The following is an 18,608-nucleotide window of genomic DNA, read 5'->3' as shown; positions in this document are numbered from 1 at the left end:
GTAACCCCCACCCCCCCCCGGCACCTACACCCCGCGTAAATACGGGGTGCTATTCCGCCGCGGTGGACGCGCCGAGGCAGCCCGCGTCCATCTACGGGTTAAACGGTGCGCTCGGCCGCGTGCACTGTATTGCATCGACCCTCCCCCGATACGTCTGCGTATCTTTAGCTTCCTGCGGCGGGCGCTCACGAAAAAACCCAACGCTTAACCCGCGCGTTAAGAGACCGAGCGCGCGGTTCAGACCCACGGCTTACTGCACGGCCCCCCCCCTGAGAGCAGTTCCTCGGGTATCGCCCGCCCGCCATGCCTTATCTCTGGCAATGGCCCTGGAAATGAGGCGAAATGGGCAAGCCGCAGATAATGTGCCCACCGTCCCGAGGGAAACAGGAGCCTGCGGCGCAGGCTGCTCACACATCACGGCCGGGGCGGCCAGAGCAATCTCCCAGACTGGATGTGTGCACACAAAACTCACCTTGTAATGTGCACGGAAGACTTTTCTATAGGCACAAAACCTGACTGGTGCATAACATAATAAATAAATACATTTCTGCATGGGGGGCTGTGGCCTGCACTGAGCGCAGCAGCAGTTGCTGCTCTCCCTAAAATAAATAAATAAATTGCTGGGCAGACTGGACCGGACCATTGATGGTCTTTGCCTGCCCTTATTCCAAAATGTTACTATGAGCTCCAGCCGGACGGGGGGGGGGGGGATGAGCTCCTTGTTTACAGGGACCCTCCCCCCACCCCCACCTCTGGAGCTGACCCTGCCATCCAGATGTGCTCCCCTGCTTCCTCGGTTACCAGAGGAAAGGTGGAAATGGTACTTAACTGATAAACAGGGCTCACTTTCGATTAAAGGCGGTGAAATTCCTGCAAGGAAATGGAGAAATGGAGAGGAGGGAGGAGGTAGCCCGGCTGGAGAACAGAATAAAATGCCAAAAAAACAGTGCCGTGCCTTCCTGTCGCCCAAGCACGTTAGAATATTTATAAGAAGCACTGAACGTGGCTCGGAGCCCCTGGGGATCACCCACTGCTCCCCGGCTCTCCCCTCTCACCCATGCAAAGTCAGCGGAATAAAGAAAGGAAGATCCTGCGTGGGGACCCCACGGGAAGGGGACTCTGCCCCTGCAGCGCAGCTTCCCGGCACAGTCTCACGGGCACCGAGCTAAGCACCGGGCGCTGCTGTGAAAGATGCACTCTCCAGACCAATACGGAGGGGCTCGGCCTGCAGCGACCCAGGCTAGGACCCAGAGCTGTACTGCTGGCCCCTTCTGATCGGCCAGGCGGGCCCCCTGGCCCTGCCCGGGCCTCACATCCACGATCCTTCCCCGTTCCTGCTGATCTCCTCCAGGGTCGGGGACATCAGGGTCTCGGCAGAGCTTCAGATCTTCCAAGCTGCTCCACAAACGCATTCATGAGCCCCCGACCCAGGCTTTCCTTTCCTGTCATTGCTCTGTCCCATCGCTGGCGATCGTGAGCTCCTGCTGTCAGTGCCGGGCGAGGGCAGGAGATGGCAGCAGACAGAGCCGGCGCAACCCCCGAGCCTCTCTCCCTCCCTTCCACTTCTCCCTGCTCTCTTCCCCTTCCCCTCCCTCCCTCCCTCCCTCCTGTTTTCTTTTGTAGCCATCAGGAGAGAAGCGGAGCGCCCCCCACCCCAGGGACCGTGCAGGGAGGGAGCCGGGGCTGGAAATCCTGCTCTGGAGAAGGGGCAGGAGAATGGCTGCAGGGCTTTCTGCTCAGCAGGTAGGAGGGGGGCAGGGGATGCAGCCTGGGACTGATCCCATCCCCCACCCCAGGGACCGTGCTGGGAGGGAGCCGGGGCTGGAAATCCTGCTCTGGAGAAGGGGCAGGAGGATGGCTGCAGGGCTTTCTGCTCAGCAGGTAGGAGGGGGGCAGGGGATGCAGCCTGGGACTGTTCCCATCCCCCACCCCAGAGACCGTGCAGGGAGGGAGCCGGGGCTGGAAATCCTGCTCTGGAGAAGGGGCAGGAGGATGGCTGCAGGGCTTTCTGCTCAGCAGGTAGGAGGGGGGCAGGGGATGCAGCCTGGGACTGATCCCACCCCCCACCCCAGGGACCGTGCAGGGAGGGAGCCGGGGCTGGAAATCCTGCTCTGGAGAAGGGGCAGGAGAATGGCTGCAGGGCTTTCTGCTCAGCAGGTAGGAGGGGGGCAGGGGATGCAGCCTGGGACTGATCCCATCCCCCACCCCAGGGACCGTGCAGGGAGGGAGCCGGGGCTGGAAATCCTGCACTGGAGAAGGGGCAGGAGAATGGCTGCAGGGCTTTCTGCTCAGCAGGTAGGAGACGGGCAGGGGATGCAGCCTGGGACTGATCCCATCCCCCCCACCCCAGGGTGCATAAGGATTGGAGGCAGACAGACACTGCAGGATAGAAAATACAGGAGCATAACAGCTGAAAAATACTTTTATCAGGGCATCCAGCCCTTACCATCCCCGTGGCTCCCTCGGGGGATCCCCTGTGGCTGTGCCCTGTCCTTGTCCCCAGCACCTCCACAGGGAGACAGTTCCAGGCATCCACCCCCCCCCCCCCCTCGATATTTCCAAGGATTTCTCGTAGCTGTGGAAGGAGTTGGTCCTTTAGGGAGGAAGAAGGAGGTGGCTGCATGGGGGTATACATTGCACAGATCTAATTAGGAAGTAGCCTGCTCGTTATGAAGGCCCAGCCTGGAGGTGGGTGAGCTTGGTGGTCTTCCAGCAGACAGAGATGTGCCCCAGCTCTCCGCTCTGAGGGGATGGTTTGGTTAAACAGCCCTGCAGATGAAAGCACACAGGCTCCTGTTTGATTAAACTCTGGTTTTGTCCGGGCCTTGACAACTGATATTCTGCATCTCAATTATTAAGAGAATGTGTAAAGCTTGTGGTCCTTAGAGACAACGGACTCCAGGGCCGCATGCAGGTGAAACAAGCCTGGCAGTCCCCGGGGGGGAGAGGGGTCCTGGCATCCTCTGTTTAATGATAAAATGCGAGGATAATAAATCCAGCTGAGATCTGATGCATCCTGAGCCCCTCCACGTGTCTCTGAGTGTTTCTGGTTTGTGTTTCAGGTGCGGGTGACGTTTGAGGACATCGCTGTCTCTTTCTCCCAGGAGGAGTGGGGGTATTTAGATGAAGGGCAGAAGGAGCTTTACCTGGAGGTGATGAAGGAGAATTATGAGACCCTCATCTCCCTGGGTAAGGACTGCAGGATCTGATTTACCGAGGCTCGTTTGTGACTTTTCTCCTGAGTTGCAGCTCCTGCATTTGCTCTGGGTCTGGCGGGGGGCTGTGGGTCTCCTCACTCGAGACCCTGCCTGATTTACGTGGATTCTGATATTTCACCCCAGCTGCCAGGGAGCTCCTCGCGGGCCCCCGACCGAGCCCACGGCTGCGGGACCAGGGCCTCGGATCCCAGCCGCCCCCGCTATAGAGCCCGATGCACAAACAGCAGGGCCCGGGAGGTTTCTCCGGGCTGCAGCAGATTTAGGCGTTCGCAGGCCAATGGGGGAGGCTGCGGCTTGTCTGCCTACTTCCGGCCCCCTCACGTTTGGACACCCCGGCGCCCTGTGCTCCTCTGTCCAGCGGGCCCGGGTACCGGGGAGGTTGCAGCTCCCTCCGCCGTGCACTCCCGAGGACCCTTTTTCTTTTCTCTTCTCTTCGCTTCCCAGGAGAGCGCTCCGCCCTGAGAGCTTCTTGCCTTTTACCACTGCCCCCACGGCTCCCTGTGACCGGGCCAGCCTTGCCTGCGGCTGGATGCTGCTTTTCCTTCGAGGGTGCTGCCTATTTCTGCCTCTCTTTTCCCTAAGATTCGAAGCTGGACGGTGCGGCTCTCAAAAATGACCCCCCCCCCCCCCCCTCAACAGGGTCAGGTGGCCGTGTAGCTCTCGGAGCCCCTGGCGGACTCTGTAATACAGATCCATTTTCCTGGCATCCAGCAGTGCAAAAAAAAAGAAAAAAAAGAAAAGTGATATCCGCAGCGTTTTGGACGGAAGATCTTGGAAGAGGCCCGGGGCCTTGGTCGGGCACAGGGCTGTTGAGGGAGGCGCTCGCCTGTTTCCGCCTCTTCCTGCGATGGAAGTGGACTGGAGTCCGCCACTGTTTGTGGGGAAGGCCGGGGACGTCGTATTTTCCAGCGGTGCAGCCCTCTTAGCTGGTCCCGGCGGAGGGATCTGAGGGCATCCCTGGAGAATCCTCCAAAAGACTGATTAGGAATAAAACTCCGAAGCAGGCTGGGCGTGATGAAGAGTGAAGACTCTAATGGCAAGGGTCTGTCTCTAGGAGAGACGAAGGCCTGAAATTTCTCCTGTTCAACCTCTGGCTCCTTCTGGTATAGGTGCGGTGGAAGACTGGGAATCCAGCTGCGTTGTAAATTTCTCCTATACCGGTTCAATAACCAACACCAAAGGGAGAGAGCTACTGGAATATGTGTATGTAACTGTGCCCAAACTCCAGCCGTAATCGTTGAGCGGATGGATGGCTTGCAGATGTGGGAGGCTGATGAGATTCTGGGAGCTAGCACTGATGGGATATGTGCAGGGCCTCTGTCTGAGCTCGCAGAGAGAGAGAGAGCGCACGTCCTGCGTCGGCGCTGTCCCATGAGGTCGCCCTCTTGTGTGGCTGAATTGATTCCCGCTTGTCGACAGAGAACCTCTGTCCCTCGGGGGCTTCTCAGGAGCTCCTTCTGTGGGCCCCACCGTGTCAGAGAGACATCCCTGTAGCTCTCTGCATGAAACCACGATCCCAGAGTGACATCCCCGCAGCTCCCTGACAGGCGCGGTGGTCCGGCAAGGAAAGCAGAAACCAAGCGTCCACTTTCCCAGAGCTGCTGAAATGTATTCTAAGTGCTCTATTTTAGTGGAGCATTTTCACATTGGTTGCAGGTGGCTGCAAAGTCAGTGGTTTCTTTCACTATGCACCGTGCCCCAGCTCTCTCCAAGGGAAAGTGCACGAGTAAATTCTCTTTTCCTAGCGTGTAGACAGATGGACTCAGGACCAGTGGGTTTATGCTTCCCTGCCAGCAGATGGAGACGGAGCAAGCTGACGTCACAGTATATATAACCCTGCAGTGACCCCAGCCTGCCAGTGTTCTCCGTCTCCAGCAGATGGTGGACGTGCATCTCCCTATGGGGATTGCTTCGAGCTTTTTGGAAGGAGAAATTTGAAAGTATAAATTAAGGAAAAGAAAGCCCCGCTCTCCAGCGGTGATACCTAAAGGTTCCCTCCTCCAGTTGATAATTCCTGAGGCGATTTCTGTGGTCTCTCAGAGCTGTGCCTTGGTCCGGTAGCTGGGTTTCCCGGCGTGGACTTAGCTGCTAGCTCAGCTGAAAGACAGCGGGTACAGGAGGCTGAGTGCGGTGGTGATGGCAGATGCCCTCCCCCCTGCAGCCGGAGACCGTCTCTGTACTCAGCTGGTAAGCACTGAGCTCAGGTAAGGTTTAAAGTTTTACCTTTCAATCAGAGACAGTGAGAGGGGTTTCAGGACTTCCTCCGGTCTCCGTGCTTGGTCCGCCGTACCAACATTTGCTCCCACTCCCATTGGGGTTGGTGAACTGGGCAGCCTGGAGGATTGAGCGGCCCCCACTGGGTTAGGCCCTATATTTAGGTTTTTTTTCTTGCCTGCCATGTGGTAGGCCGCGATGACATTTTTCACGTGCTCCTGTGCATGCTCTGCTGCCCTCTACAGGCTGTCAGCGTATGCAGTGTGTCAGCTCTGCGTACGCGTTGTGCGCTCGTTTTTGGGGCACGCTTTTACGTGCACAAATTTTACACTGTTCACACACTTAGCTTAGTGCACAGGTTGTGCGTGCCCCTTGCCGCACTTTCTTTTAGGTGCTTATTTTTTGTGCGCATTCCCCTTTGATGATGAGGTTGATCCGGATTCCCTGGAAGATGGGGAAATTCCTCCAGGGCTGGAACCGTATCACACCATGTTGCCGTTCTTTCATAGAGATGAACTACCGGCCCTAATTTCCCAGACCTTGAACAACCGAGTGTCCCTGGTTCGGATGCCATGTTGCAGCCGAGGAAGAATCCCATTTTGGTTTCCTTATGTAAAGTCTTTTGTTTTTTCCCTGTGATGGATGCCATTCAGCAATTGATTGATCTGGAATGGGATGACCCAGAGAAAAAACTTTAAAGGGGGTCGACATTGGAAGGCCTGTATCCCCTGGATCCAACTGTGAGAGAGCGTTTACGTTTTCCCAAAGTGGATGCACTGGTATGTGCTGTCTCTAAGTGGACGACTATCCTCAGAGGGAGGAGCGGCCTTGAAGAATGTAGATAGGATCGAGGCTATTCTTAAGCAAGCCTTTGAGATGGTGGCGATGACTTTACAAATTGCGCCACTAGGGCACAACAAGAAGCAATCTTGTCTGCTTCTCTCTCAGGAAGTTGACGAGTCTGGAGGGAATTCCAGAGCGGTTATGGAACCCACTGCCTCCTTTTTAGCAGATGCAGGCTGGGATTTGGTCCGTACCTTGGCCAGAGGAGTGGCTTCAGTCATAGTGGCCAGGCATCAACTCTAGTTGCGAAATTGGTCAGCTGACATAACTTCCAAAGCTAATTTTACCAAGATGCCCTTTAAAGGCTCACTCTTGTTTGGGAGTAAGTTGGAGAAACTAGCCAGTTAAGTGGGGTGAGTCTTCAGTTCCTCGATTGCTGGAGGATAAGAAGCAGTTACATCATCCCTTTGGTATGACGGGTCATCTCTGGGGTTCCAGGTGCTTTTGTTCCTACAGAGGGTTGACCTTTCAGCAGACTCGGCCTTTTGGTAGGTCTCAGTCTTTTCATCCCCGACAGTACAAGAGAGGAGTTGGCTCGGGTAGTGAACCTTCCCAATGAAGGTTTGCTGATCTACCTTCCGGAGCAAGAAATAGAGGGATGTCTCTCTCTCTTCTATAATCTTCTGTGATCCTGTGATCTCTTCTGTGATCCTGTCCTTTCTGTAAAAATATATAATATGACATTTATATAATTCTATCTTCCCATTCCTATCTATCTATTGTTTAATAACACTAAACACACTTTGGCGACATATTTACTTGCAATATTATTAATATTGTTATTTAGCTATTATCTAATTCTGACCTTGTAAGATCTGTACTGTTAATAATGTACCATTAATTTGATACTCCGGCTCTTTACGCCCCTGTCAATTTAGTTTATTTGAATTATATTATAATTTAATGTTATCAGCGATGTATCTCTATTTAATTATGTTGGATTGTAAAGCTTGTTGCTAATTTATGTTCATTGTAAACCGAGGTGATGTTTGCTAACGAGCCGCGGTATATAAAAACCCTTAAATAAATAAATAAATAAATAAATAAATAAAAGAGGTGGGTCGACATCACATTGAACCAGTAGATTCTGGAGGTGATACGAGAAGGATATGCATTGGAATTTCACAGTATTCCTTAGGACGTGTTCATGGTGTCCCCTTGCCACTCCCCGCAGTAGAAGCAGGCAGTGGGATTCATGCTTCAAAGGCTCCTCAGGCTGAGGGCTGTGGTTCTGGTGCCCACATCTCAAGAAACTATGAGGCGATATTCCATTTATTTTATTGTTCCCAAGAAAGAGGGTTCCTCTTGTCCCATCCTGGATCTCAAGAGGGTCAATCATCCTTTGAAGGTGATTCATTTTCGCATGGAAACCTTACACTCTGGGATAATAGTGGTACAGTCGGGGGGGATTTCTAACCTCCTTGGATCTGTCAGAAGCTTACCTTCATATTCCCATCCAATTGGAACACCAACGCTTTCTACACTTTGCAGTGTTGGGGCGCCATTATCAGTTTTGGTGCTGCCCTTTGGTCTAGCCATCGCTCCCAGAACATTTTCCAAGGTTGTGGTGGTAGTATCGGTGGTCTTGTGAAAAGAAGGGATCCTAGTGCACCTGTATTTGGACAACTGTCTGATGAGAGCCGCCTGGTAACACACAATTTGATCTCCTTATTGCAAGAGCTCAGTTGGCTGGTGAACCTGACCAAGAGCAATCTTCAGCCCTCCCAGTCGTTGGAGTATCTGGGGGTCCAGTTCAACACGGGGCAGGACAGCGTTTTCCTAACGGAAGTTCGGATCCAGAAATTGATGTCTCAATTGCGTCAGTTGGTGAACACCATATGCCCGACGGTTTGGTCTTACCTAGAGGTGCTCAGCTTGATGGCAGCTACCCTAGAAGTGATGTCATGGGCAAGGGCACATATGCATCCTTTTCAGCACTCTGTGCTGTCTCGTTGAAACCCACAGTCTCAGAACCTTGCAGTTCGGCTCCACTTGCTGATGGAAGTCTGTTCCCGCCTCCAGTGGTGGTTGCAGGAGGATCATCTGAGAAAGGGAGTTCCCTTATCCTTTCCGACCTGGCTGGTACTCACGACAGATGCAAGTCTCCACAGTTGGGGGGGCTCACACTCTGGAGTTAACGGCCCAAGGGTGTTGGAATTCTGAAGAGTACTGATGGAACATCAATCGCCTGGAAGCCAGGGCAGTATGGCTGGCATGCTTGCAGTTCAGCCACAGGCTGCAGGATCAAGCGGTTCACGTGATGTCAGATAACACAACGATGGTGGCCTATATCGCCAGGGAGGAACCAAGAGCCAGCAAGTGTCGCAGGAAATAGACCAACTTATGGAATGGGCTGAAAATCATCTGCAGATGATTTCGGCCTCTCACATTGCAGGAAAAGACAACGTAAGAATGGACTTTCTCAGCAGGGATAGTCTGGACCCAGGAGAGTGGATGTTGTCAGCCGAGGCGTTTCAGCTGATTGTGGATCGCAGGGGCCTTCTGTTCCTAGACCTGCTGGTGACTTCTCGCAATGTGAAGGTTCCTCGATTCTACAGTCGCAGGAGAGATCCATAGTCTCTGGGAATAGATGCTCTCATATAGGTCTGGCTGGAAGACAGATTGCTTTATGCCTTTCCTCCGTGGCCCTTGCTGGGCAGGATAATTCACAAGATTGAAGGCCACAGGGGACTGGTACTCCTGGTGGCACTGGACTGGCCCAGGTGTCTGTGGTATGCAGATTTGCGAAGGTTCCTAGTGGAAAACCCCTTTGTCTTCCACCTCACATGGGTCTGTTACAGCAGGGACCGGTTCTTCTTGAGGATCCGACTTGGTTCTGTCTTACGGTTTGGCCCTTGAGAGGGCTCATCTGTTAATGCATGGTTATTCCTCTGTGGTGATTGCCACCTTACTCCACGCTCGCAAGTTCTCCACTTCGTTGGCTTTTGTGCGGGTTTGGAGAGTTTTTTAGGCCTGGTGTAAGGAGCAGGGTGTTCCTCATTCAATTACAATCCCACTCATTCTGGATTTTTTGCAGGATGGGTTGAATAAAGGATTGGCCCTTAATTCCTTTAAGGTGCAGGCACAAGCTTTTGCCTGTTTCAGAGGCCTGGTGAAATGTATTTCCTTGTCGTCTCATCCTGATATGGCCTGTTTTTTGAAGGGACTGAAGCACCTTAGGCCTCCCTTGAGGTTACCGGTTCCATTGTGGGCTCTTAATCTGGTGCTGGACTTTTTGGCGGGCCCTACGTTCCAACCACTGCATAGCCTTTCCTTGCGGCTGTTGACCTTGAAGACTGTTTTCCTGGTGGCTATATGATCTGTGTGTTGGATTTCTGAGCTGCAGGCCTTGTCTTGCTGGGAGCCATTCCTTTGGGTGACTTTGGGGGCATTACAGCTGTGAACTGTTCCATCCTTCTTGCCTAAGGTGGTCTCGGAGTTTAATTTGAATCAGTCCATCTCCTTGCCATCCCTGGATAAGGTCAGGGATGCGGAGGAGTTTAGCCTTTTATGCTTCTTGGATGTTAAGCGTCTTGTCGTGAGGTATGAGTCTCTGACAGATGGCTCGCCTGTTTGTTCTCCATGGCGGGGGTAAGCAGGGCGCTCTGGCTTCTTGGGCTACAATAGTTCAGATTAAGGAGGTGGTCACGGCCACATATGTGGATGATGGAAAGCCGTTTTCTACTCAAGTTGGGGCTCATTCCACTAGAGCTCAGGCAGTGTCATGGGCGGCGGTTACATGGTTGTCTCCCGTCGCTATCTGCCGAGCTGCGATGTGGTCCTCCTTATACATTTTTTCCAGGTTTTATCGTCTGGATGTGCAGGCCCGGAAGGATGCAGCCTTTGCACGTGTGGTGTTGACTGGACCGCGGCAGCCTCCCACCTTGTTGGGGAGTAGCTTTGGTACATCCCACTGGTCCTGAGTCCATCTGTTTAAACACTAGGAAATGGAGACATTACTTACCTGATAATTTTGTTTTCCTTAATGTGGACAGATGGACTCAGCTTCCTGCCCACGGCTGCCACATGAGTGTGTCAATAGTTCTCTTGCGGGGCTCTGGGTCCCAAGGGATTACTGGTAAGTGTTCATCCAGTCCCTAGCTTGGGGTACCTAGGATCTTATGTGAGTTCAGTGTTTATGGTTGGTTGAGTACAGTTCTGGTTATCTGTTTTTAATCATGTTTTTTGCTAGTCTGTCCACAGTTTGTTTTTTTTAAGAGAATACCGGCAAGCTGGGGTCACTGCAGGATTATGTATACTTTGTCGTCAGCTTGCTCTGTCTCATTCTGATGGCAGGGGAGCATAACACTGGTCCTGAGTCCATCTGTTTACACGCAAGGAAAACGAAATTATCAGGTAAGTAATTTCTCCGTTGAAAGTTTCCCTGGGAAAAGGCACCCACAAAGTTTTGTACTTCCTTTTTCTGTGGATAAATAATTTATTCTAAAATATCTGATAATATTTTGGCAAGGTTAATGATCAGTCTTGGAATTCCCTTATTGTCGCTGTATGACCTCTGACTCTGAGCTCTGGTAATTGGTAACTTTCCGTATTCACAAGTGATTGGTTAAATATGTGCCAGTTGTATCACTGTGTGTGAGTCCCAGGGCATTGTTGGATCAGGTTCCCAGTAATATTTCCTTGTCTCTAATCCATGGTTATTTCCTTTTTTAATGTCCAGCAGGTAATGAGATCACACAGGAAGAGAAAAGGGAGGAGAATCGAGAAGAATATCTTATTCAACTGGGACTGTTCCCAATACAATCAAGAAATGTCTTTGAGAATGATTTCCAGGGGAGTGAGAGGAGAAACACAAAGAATAGTCAGCAGGAATCAGAAAAGAAGCAGCAAGACTCTGCAGGAGACTCATTGGATGGAGTCACTGAGTGTGAGAGAAGTGACAGGGAGCTCACAGACATCCCCGAGCAGCAGAGATACCCAAGAGCAGAGAGACCCTTCCAAAGTAATAACAGTAATCAAATGACTTCTGATTTCCAACACAGAGAGGGGAAAGAGAATAAATCCTTTCTGTGTGACACATCTGGAAAAAGCTTTGATAAAAAGTCACATTTAATATTGCACCAGAAATCCCACAAAGTCAGAAAACCATTTCCACGTGCTGAATATCAGAAAAGTTTCAATTGGAGGAACAATCGAAAAGTACATCTAAGAACACATACAAGAGAGAGACCCTTTCCATGCCTTGATTGCAGCAAAAGTTTCATGCGCAAAGATGCCCTAAAACAACATAAAAAAATACACACTAGTGAGAAACCATTTCCATGTTCTGAATGTGAAAAATGCTTTGTTAGCAAAGGTAAGCTGAAATTTCACCAGAAACTCCATACAGGAGAGAGACCATTCTCATGTACTAAATGTGGAAGAAGTTTTGTTAGGAAGAGATATCTCTCACAACATGAGAAAATCCACACAGGCAGCAAACCATTTACATGCAATGAGTGTGGGAAAAGCTTCTGTCGAAAGGCAAACCTTGCAAGCCATAAAAACATACACACAGGTGAGAGACCATTTTCATGCTCTGAATGTGAGAAAAGCTTCATTAGCAAGTATACACTTATATCACACCAGAAAATCCACACAGGCGAGAGACCATTCTCATGTACTAAATGTGGAAAATGTTTCACTAGGAACAGATATCTCTCACAACATCAGAAAGTTCACACAGGTGGTAAACCATTTACATGCACTGAATGTGGGAAAAGCTTCTGCCGAAAGGAAAGCCTCACAATTCATAACAACATACACACTGGTGAGAGACCATTTTCATGTTCTGAATGTGAGAGAGGCTTTATTAGCAAGTATATGCTACTATTTCACCAGAAAATCCACACAGGAGAGAGACCATTTTTATGTTCTAAATGTGGAAAAAGTTTCATGAGAAACACAGACCTCTCCCAACATCAGAAAATACACACAGGTTTCAAACCATTTACATGTACTGAGTGTGGGAAAAGCTTCCGTCGAAAAGCAAATCTCGCAAGACATCAGACTGGTGAGAGACCATTTCCATGTTTTGAAAGTGGGAAAACTCTTTCATGTACTAAGTGTGGTAAAAGCTTCTGTCAGAAGAAACACCTCACAAAGCATCAAGCTACGCATACTGAGGAGAGACCATTTTCATGTACTAAATGTGAAAAATGTTTCATTAGGATGTCAGACCTCTCACAACATCAGAAAATCCATTTTCCCCGTGAGAAACAATTTATATGTACTGAATGTGGTAAACAGTTCATTCAGAAAAAAAACCTCACAAGACATCAAAACATACACTCTAGTGAGAGACCTTATTCATGTTCTGAATGTGAAAAAAGTTTCAGTCGCAAGGATGCACTAATATCTCACCAGAAAATCCATGCAGGCGAGAGACCTTTTCCATGTGATCAATGTAATAAAAGCTTCTTTCAGAAGAGCCTCCTCGCTAGCCACCAGATAATCCACACAGGCATCAAGCCATTTTCATGCACTGAGTGTGGTAAAAGCTTCTTTCAGATGGCAAATCTCCGAGAACACCAGAAAATACACACTGGTGAGAAACCTTATCCATGTTCTGTGTGTGGCAAACGATTCACTCAGAGGGCACACCTCACAAGACATATAAAAATACACAGTGGTGAGAGACCATTTTCATGTTCTGTTTGTGGTAAAAGTTTCATTCAAAAGAAACACCTCACAAGCCACCATACTCTACACACTGGCATGAAAGAAGATCCTTAACTATGTAGCAGAGTTAAAAAAATAAAATCATTTTTTCCCTGGACCCCTGAAAAATGGTCCTGGGGGAGAGAGAAGAAGAGCTGCATTAGCTCCATTAGTTTTTGTGTTTTATTTTAATTAATTTCTGCTGACCTGAAGAGCTCCTGCAGGAAGGAGAGAAACAGAGCACTTTGACAGGATAGAAAAGCAAACAAGTAATTGAGTGGAGCCCCTGGCAAAGGAACATTTTTTTAGCCAGATTGCAGGGAGATTTGGAAAGGAGGATCTGAGAGAAAAGTAGATTTTTTTTTTGTTTGTTTTGTTTTTTTGTTGTTGTTTTAACAAGAAATGGTTAGCTAAGGAAAGTCCTCAACCCTAGCAGATATGGGTTGCATTTTAACCCAATGGTACAGCTCTACTAAGACAAAGAAAACCTTTGAAGAGAAATTTGTGTGAAAGGAAATTTAGTTTTAAGTTAATATTTACCAACAGAGACATGCGGAAATAGTAATCTGCTATAGTTAAAAGTGTGTGAAGAAAAGCTTGAGAGAAGCTTATTTAATTGTGAATTTGGACAGTAATGCTAAGGGTTTGTTCAGATCCCTTAGAGTATAACAGAAAAGCAGAATGGCTGACCAGCATGGAGGAGAATATGGAAAAGGCAATTCAAAACAATGGCATGAGCTGAAGTAACAGCAAAAGAGCTGGAGACCAGGTTAAGAAGAATCCCAAATTGGAAGTGCCCTGGCCCTGATGGCCTGTACAACTTTTGGCTCAAATGTTTAACATCTTTCCACTAACACCTGGCAAACTGCTGAAATCAATCCATCAGAGAGCCAGTACTAATAACATAATGGCTAACATCAGGAAGAACGTGTCTTCTTCCAAGGAAACACCCCCAAAAAAAAACCAATTAACAATGGATATTGAAAAGCTTTTTAACAGCAGGGAATAAGATCCAGGCTATCAACGTCCAATTCCCGCACTCTCCCATTGTTTCGGAATAGTAGACTGACCTGATAAAGATCTGTCGGCTTTACAGAAAACTCTTCCATTCCTACCATGTAATCTGCGAGAATAAGTGCATGCCAGGATGGCACATTCCCTAATATGAGGGTAGTGTGGGTCTTATATAAAAAGATTGTGCATATAGAGCTGCTATTATAGGCCCTCAAATATACTGTACCTAACAGCATCAACATATCCCAATGGTCAAAAGTGTTTGTGAGGAAGCATGTAAGAAACTCCCTCCGAGCACCTTAAAGGACTGGGTACAGCTATCTGTACTGGTCCTCCTTAAGCCCAAACCCAGCAAGGGATTCTGGGATAGGATGGGGCACTGCAAGCAGGGTTAAGAGAACAGGGCCAGAGCAATGAGGGAGGCCCAGGGAGAGAGAGACGGAGGCCTCGAGAATATGAACTGTAAGTTGCAATGATTTTATTGAAGTGCTCAAAGCAGCTTAACTGTTTTGTTTATTATTGCTGAACAATAAAGATATTGATAAAGATTATTGCCGGAACCCAGCGTGGAGTCTCTTCTCTGACTAGTCCTGACCGCTTGGCATCACAGTGTTGAAGTACAAAAGTGAATGGTTAAAACTGGTCTCCATTTTTTTTTAATTTATGCATTTTCAAACAAAATGGACAGCAAGTAACAGCTTGTCATTGAATGGGTAACCATTACATTCAATATCACATAACAAATTATCGGCTAGTTCAAAATACATCAAGCAATCATAAGAAGAAAAACAAAATTCCTAGCCAGTATATTCTAAATAAAGGAAATACTCCCATTATAAGGTAATAGTTAGGAGATCCAAGTTTCAAAACGGAGCAACAATAGCAATCATAAGGCATTTAGAAGGTTAAAACGTTCTATCACCATATCCCATGACCAGGTAACATTATATCATTTAGGTAAACGTGCATCAAGAAATTGACGTGATTTGGGTGGATCAAGAAATACAAATCTTTCATTACTATATTTAACTACACATTTACTTGGAAAATAAATGGTCATCTGAGCGCGAAGATTTTTCACCTCCTGGGTCATTTGAAGGAAGTTTTTTCTTCTCAGTTGCGTAGTTCTGGAAATATCTGGAAATACCCAGATTTTATGTCCTAAATAGGACTTCTCTCTATTCCAAAGGGAAAGCTTCAATATTTTATCTCTGTCAGAAGCCAGAGCAAATCTTACACAAAGAGTCCCACGGTATTCAATCTGTTCCTCCATTGTTGTTTCCAAAAAATCTGTAAGATTAGTCATAATCTGTGAATCTTTAAATTGCTGATCCTTCTCCTTTTTCTTTCCAGGTATCACAAAAAAGATCTTAAGTATTGTTGGTAAAGTTTCCAAGGATAATTGAAGATTTTCAATCATATAATTTTTAAATTGCTCAAAAGGGGAGATAAGCTTAACCTTTGGAAAATTTAATACTCTTAAATTATTATATCTTCCCTCGTTTTCCATATTCTCTATCTTTCTAGCATGCATCTGTTCACCATTTTTTGCATTTGAGAAACCCGACATCCAAATCCTCCAATTTCTTAGTATATGCTGATACCACTGGGTCAATCTGAACTATACGATTTTGGGTTTCAGACAGTGTTGAATTTAAATTTACGATTGAGGTTTTTAACTCCATCAACACTGACCAAACATTTTCCAGAGTTATTCCAGTTACTTGATCCTCTCTCGAACTAGCCATTTCACTCCCTGTACCTTGCTGGCGTCGTTCCTGCCTCAAAACTGAGGTCGTTGCCTTGCCAGAGTGCCTCTCAGGTGTAGAGGTCAGCGGTTCCAAACAGTTCCCTTCTCCACTGCCACTGCTTCCTCGCATCAGCGGGTCACTGGCCTTAGGTCGCGCTCCTCCTTCCCTGGTTATCTCCCTGATTGGATCGAGCACCTCCGACTCCTCCGGACATTTGGCCTCCCCCAATACCAGGGACTGCGCGACTCGAGGCGGCTCTGGCGTCACGGGAGCCCCGGGGCTTAACGAGATGTGCAGGTCCAATGGCGTCACTATTGGCTCCACCCCGACGCCAACAACGGACTCCTCTCCCAGGGTTCTAGCATTTCTCGGTGAGAAGAATCCCTCAATTACCGTCTGAGAAGGTGTAGGAGTCAGGTTAGTCGGGGTCTCCGTCCTGACTGTCCCCTTCCTCTTCGTATGGGGCATCGTTTTCTTAGGTAATTCAATTCAACTAAGGAGTTCTCCGTTCACACGTCCTTCTAGTTAGCAGCCATCTTGGGTCTCGGTCTCCATTTTTAAGCTTAGGCCATAGTTTCGATGAATTGAACGAATGCATGAGAATATTCCAGGGCATGATGGGAAAGAATTTAGAAAACAAGAGAAATGACTCAGAACAGCAAACAAGGAAAAGCAATTAGGTAAAGCACAAAGACAGGTGGAAATACTGAGAGTTATTTCTGCAATCCCACATGGATCAAAACCTGACACTGGAATGGCCAAGACCCTAAACTATAGATGAGAGATGGATAATTGCAGCACAGTATAGTGGACTATGGACAACATAGTTCACAGCAAGCATAGGAAAAATGATGAAACAAATGCAGATTCTGCAAAGTAGACGTGGAAATGGTTATGCATCTTGATTCTGGGTGTGAAGTGCCGATGTAGAAGGCCTGTATTGTTATGGTCATGGATCCTTGGGGCAGCTGAGACTGCAAGTGTTGCACTGCGGGGACCCACAGTGGGCGTCGCAGCCGGGGGGCAGAGCTGAAGAGAGGCTTCAAAGAAGGCTTCACCACTGGAAGTCCGAGGTCCCCCCAGGAGGAGCCCAAGGACCCGGACCTCTTGGACTTAGGTGGGACCCTATGCAACCAAGGATCCAGGAAGCGGCCGAAGAGATGGTTGATGAGGATAGCAGGACCCAGGAGGCTGGAAGAGTCTTCACCCTCGGAAGCCTGCAGCTCCCCCGGGAGGAGCTCATGAGAGCCCGAGCCGCTGGGACTTTGGAGAATTCCCTGGGCCAGCAAGAACCGGATACTTGAGGAGGCGGAGGAAGCAGAAGTCGGGGTCCAGGAACGAAGCCGGGTCAGAAGTCAGAGGTCCAAAGCAGGTCCGAAGCCAAAGCAGGAAGCTGGAAACAGAGTCGTTGGACGGAGCCAGGTCAGAAGCCAGAAGTAGAAGAGATGATCCAAGATCCAAAGCAGCAACTAGCAACTCAGGGGACTGAGTGAACCTCGTTGCAAGGCACTGAAGATGTCCAGAAGCAGGGTTTAAATACCCTGATTACGTCTGACGTCATCTGAGGCAGGGCTTGAGTTTTCCCGCGCTGGCCCCTTTAAAAGGAACTCCTCCCCGTGCACGCGCCTGGGGGGCGGGGCCAGCAGCAGCGGATCGTCAGCATCTCCCCAGAGGAGGGAGAGACGCGACGGAGGCAGTGCAGGCCCGAGGCAGTCTCGAAACGGCCCGGGCCGTCCCCGAGGTAGGTGGAGGGACCGGGGTAGAGCCCGGGACCGTAACATGTATATAGAAAGGCACCTCCCTTCCTGGACCACCTTCCCGGACCACCTTTCTTCTCTTCTGACACGGCCTGAAGACTCTGGCCCACCACGAGGCTGGACACCACACTTGTGTCACAGCCGGACGCCGCTAGCTTCCCATGCGGCAGGACGTTGCTGGGCCTCCTTGACGCACCTTTCCTTAGGTGTGCGCAAGCCCAGCGCTCCTCCATTTAAAGGGCCAGCGGCTGGAAAGTCCTGATGGTGTCAGATGATGACATCACCCATCCAGGCCTATAAAAGGTCGCTGCTGGCATTCTGTCACTGCCTCAGCAACAGGTCACTTAGTGCTCAGTAGAGCGTGTTGCTACTAGTGTAATGTCTCCAGTTCCAGCGTCCTTGTCTTCAGTTGTTCAGTTTCCTCCTCATTGCCTGCCTGCTCTTCTCCTCACCTACCTGCTCTGCCCATCCATCCCTCCTCTCGGACAGATTCCCTGGTTTTGACTTTTGCCTGATCCCGAATATGCCTGACCGCTGCCTGCCTCTGACCTCTTCCTGACCACAGATGCATCTGTCCGCTGCCTGCCCCTGCCCTTTGCCCAGAACATCTGCTTATGGTCCAAGCAACCCTAGGAGCTCCTCTTCTGCCATCAGCAGAAACCCCAGGCCAGACTCGGAATGGCCTGGAGGGAGGATGCCTCCGCCAAGTCCATGACCTTGGCAATCTTTTGCGCTGGTGGTGGACCCTTGGCCCGAGGTGGGGTTGACGCTACCCACAGGGCAAGCCCTACGGGTCAAAAAAGCAAACAGAATGTTAGGAATTATTAGAAAGGGAATGGTGAATAAAACGGAAAATGTCATAATGCCTCTGTATCACTCCATGGTGAGACCGCACCTGGAATACTGTGTACAATTCTGGTCGCTGCATCTCAAAAAAGATATAGTTGCGATGGAGAAGGTACAGAGAAGGGCAACCAAAATGATAAGGGGAATGGAAATTCTTTTTCACTCAAAGCACAATAAAGCTCTGGAATTTGTTGCCAGAGGATGTGGTTAGTGCAGTTAGTGTAGCTGGGTTCAAAAAAGGTTTGGATAAGTTCTTGGAGAAGTCCATTAATGGCTATTAATCAAGTTTATTTAGGGAATAGCCA

General features: G+C 49.2%; 1 protein-coding gene across 1 annotated transcript; it reads left to right on the top strand.

Moving 5' to 3' along the window:
• The first annotated feature begins 3,134 nt into the window (after positions 1-3,134).
• On the top strand, positions 3,135-14,509 carry LOC115083587 (zinc finger protein 260-like). The gene is made up of 2 exons (XM_029587502.1): positions 3,135-3,189; positions 10,957-14,509. Exons 1-2 carry the CDS (start codon positions 3,156-3,158, stop codon positions 13,008-13,010), a joined length of 2,088 nt encoding a protein of 695 aa, XP_029443362.1. The 5' UTR covers positions 3,135-3,155; the 3' UTR covers positions 13,011-14,509.
• Positions 14,510-18,608: the final 4,099 nt, after the last annotated feature.

The sequence above is a fragment of the Rhinatrema bivittatum genome, chromosome 2 (genome assembly GCF_901001135.1).
Source record: "Rhinatrema bivittatum chromosome 2, aRhiBiv1.1, whole genome shotgun sequence".
NCBI classification, from domain to species: domain Eukaryota; kingdom Metazoa; phylum Chordata; class Amphibia; order Gymnophiona; family Rhinatrematidae; genus Rhinatrema; species Rhinatrema bivittatum.
This window is presented reverse-complemented; position numbering and strand designations above follow the sequence as displayed.

Coding starts and splice junctions, on each gene's coding strand:
- LOC115083587 (XM_029587502.1), top strand. CDS start 3,156: ATGAAGGAGAATTATGAGACCCTCATCTCCCTGG. Junction 3,190..10,956: donor TGAGACCCTCATCTCCCTGG/GTAAGGACTGCA, acceptor TTTAATGTCCAG/CAGGTAATGAGATCACACAG.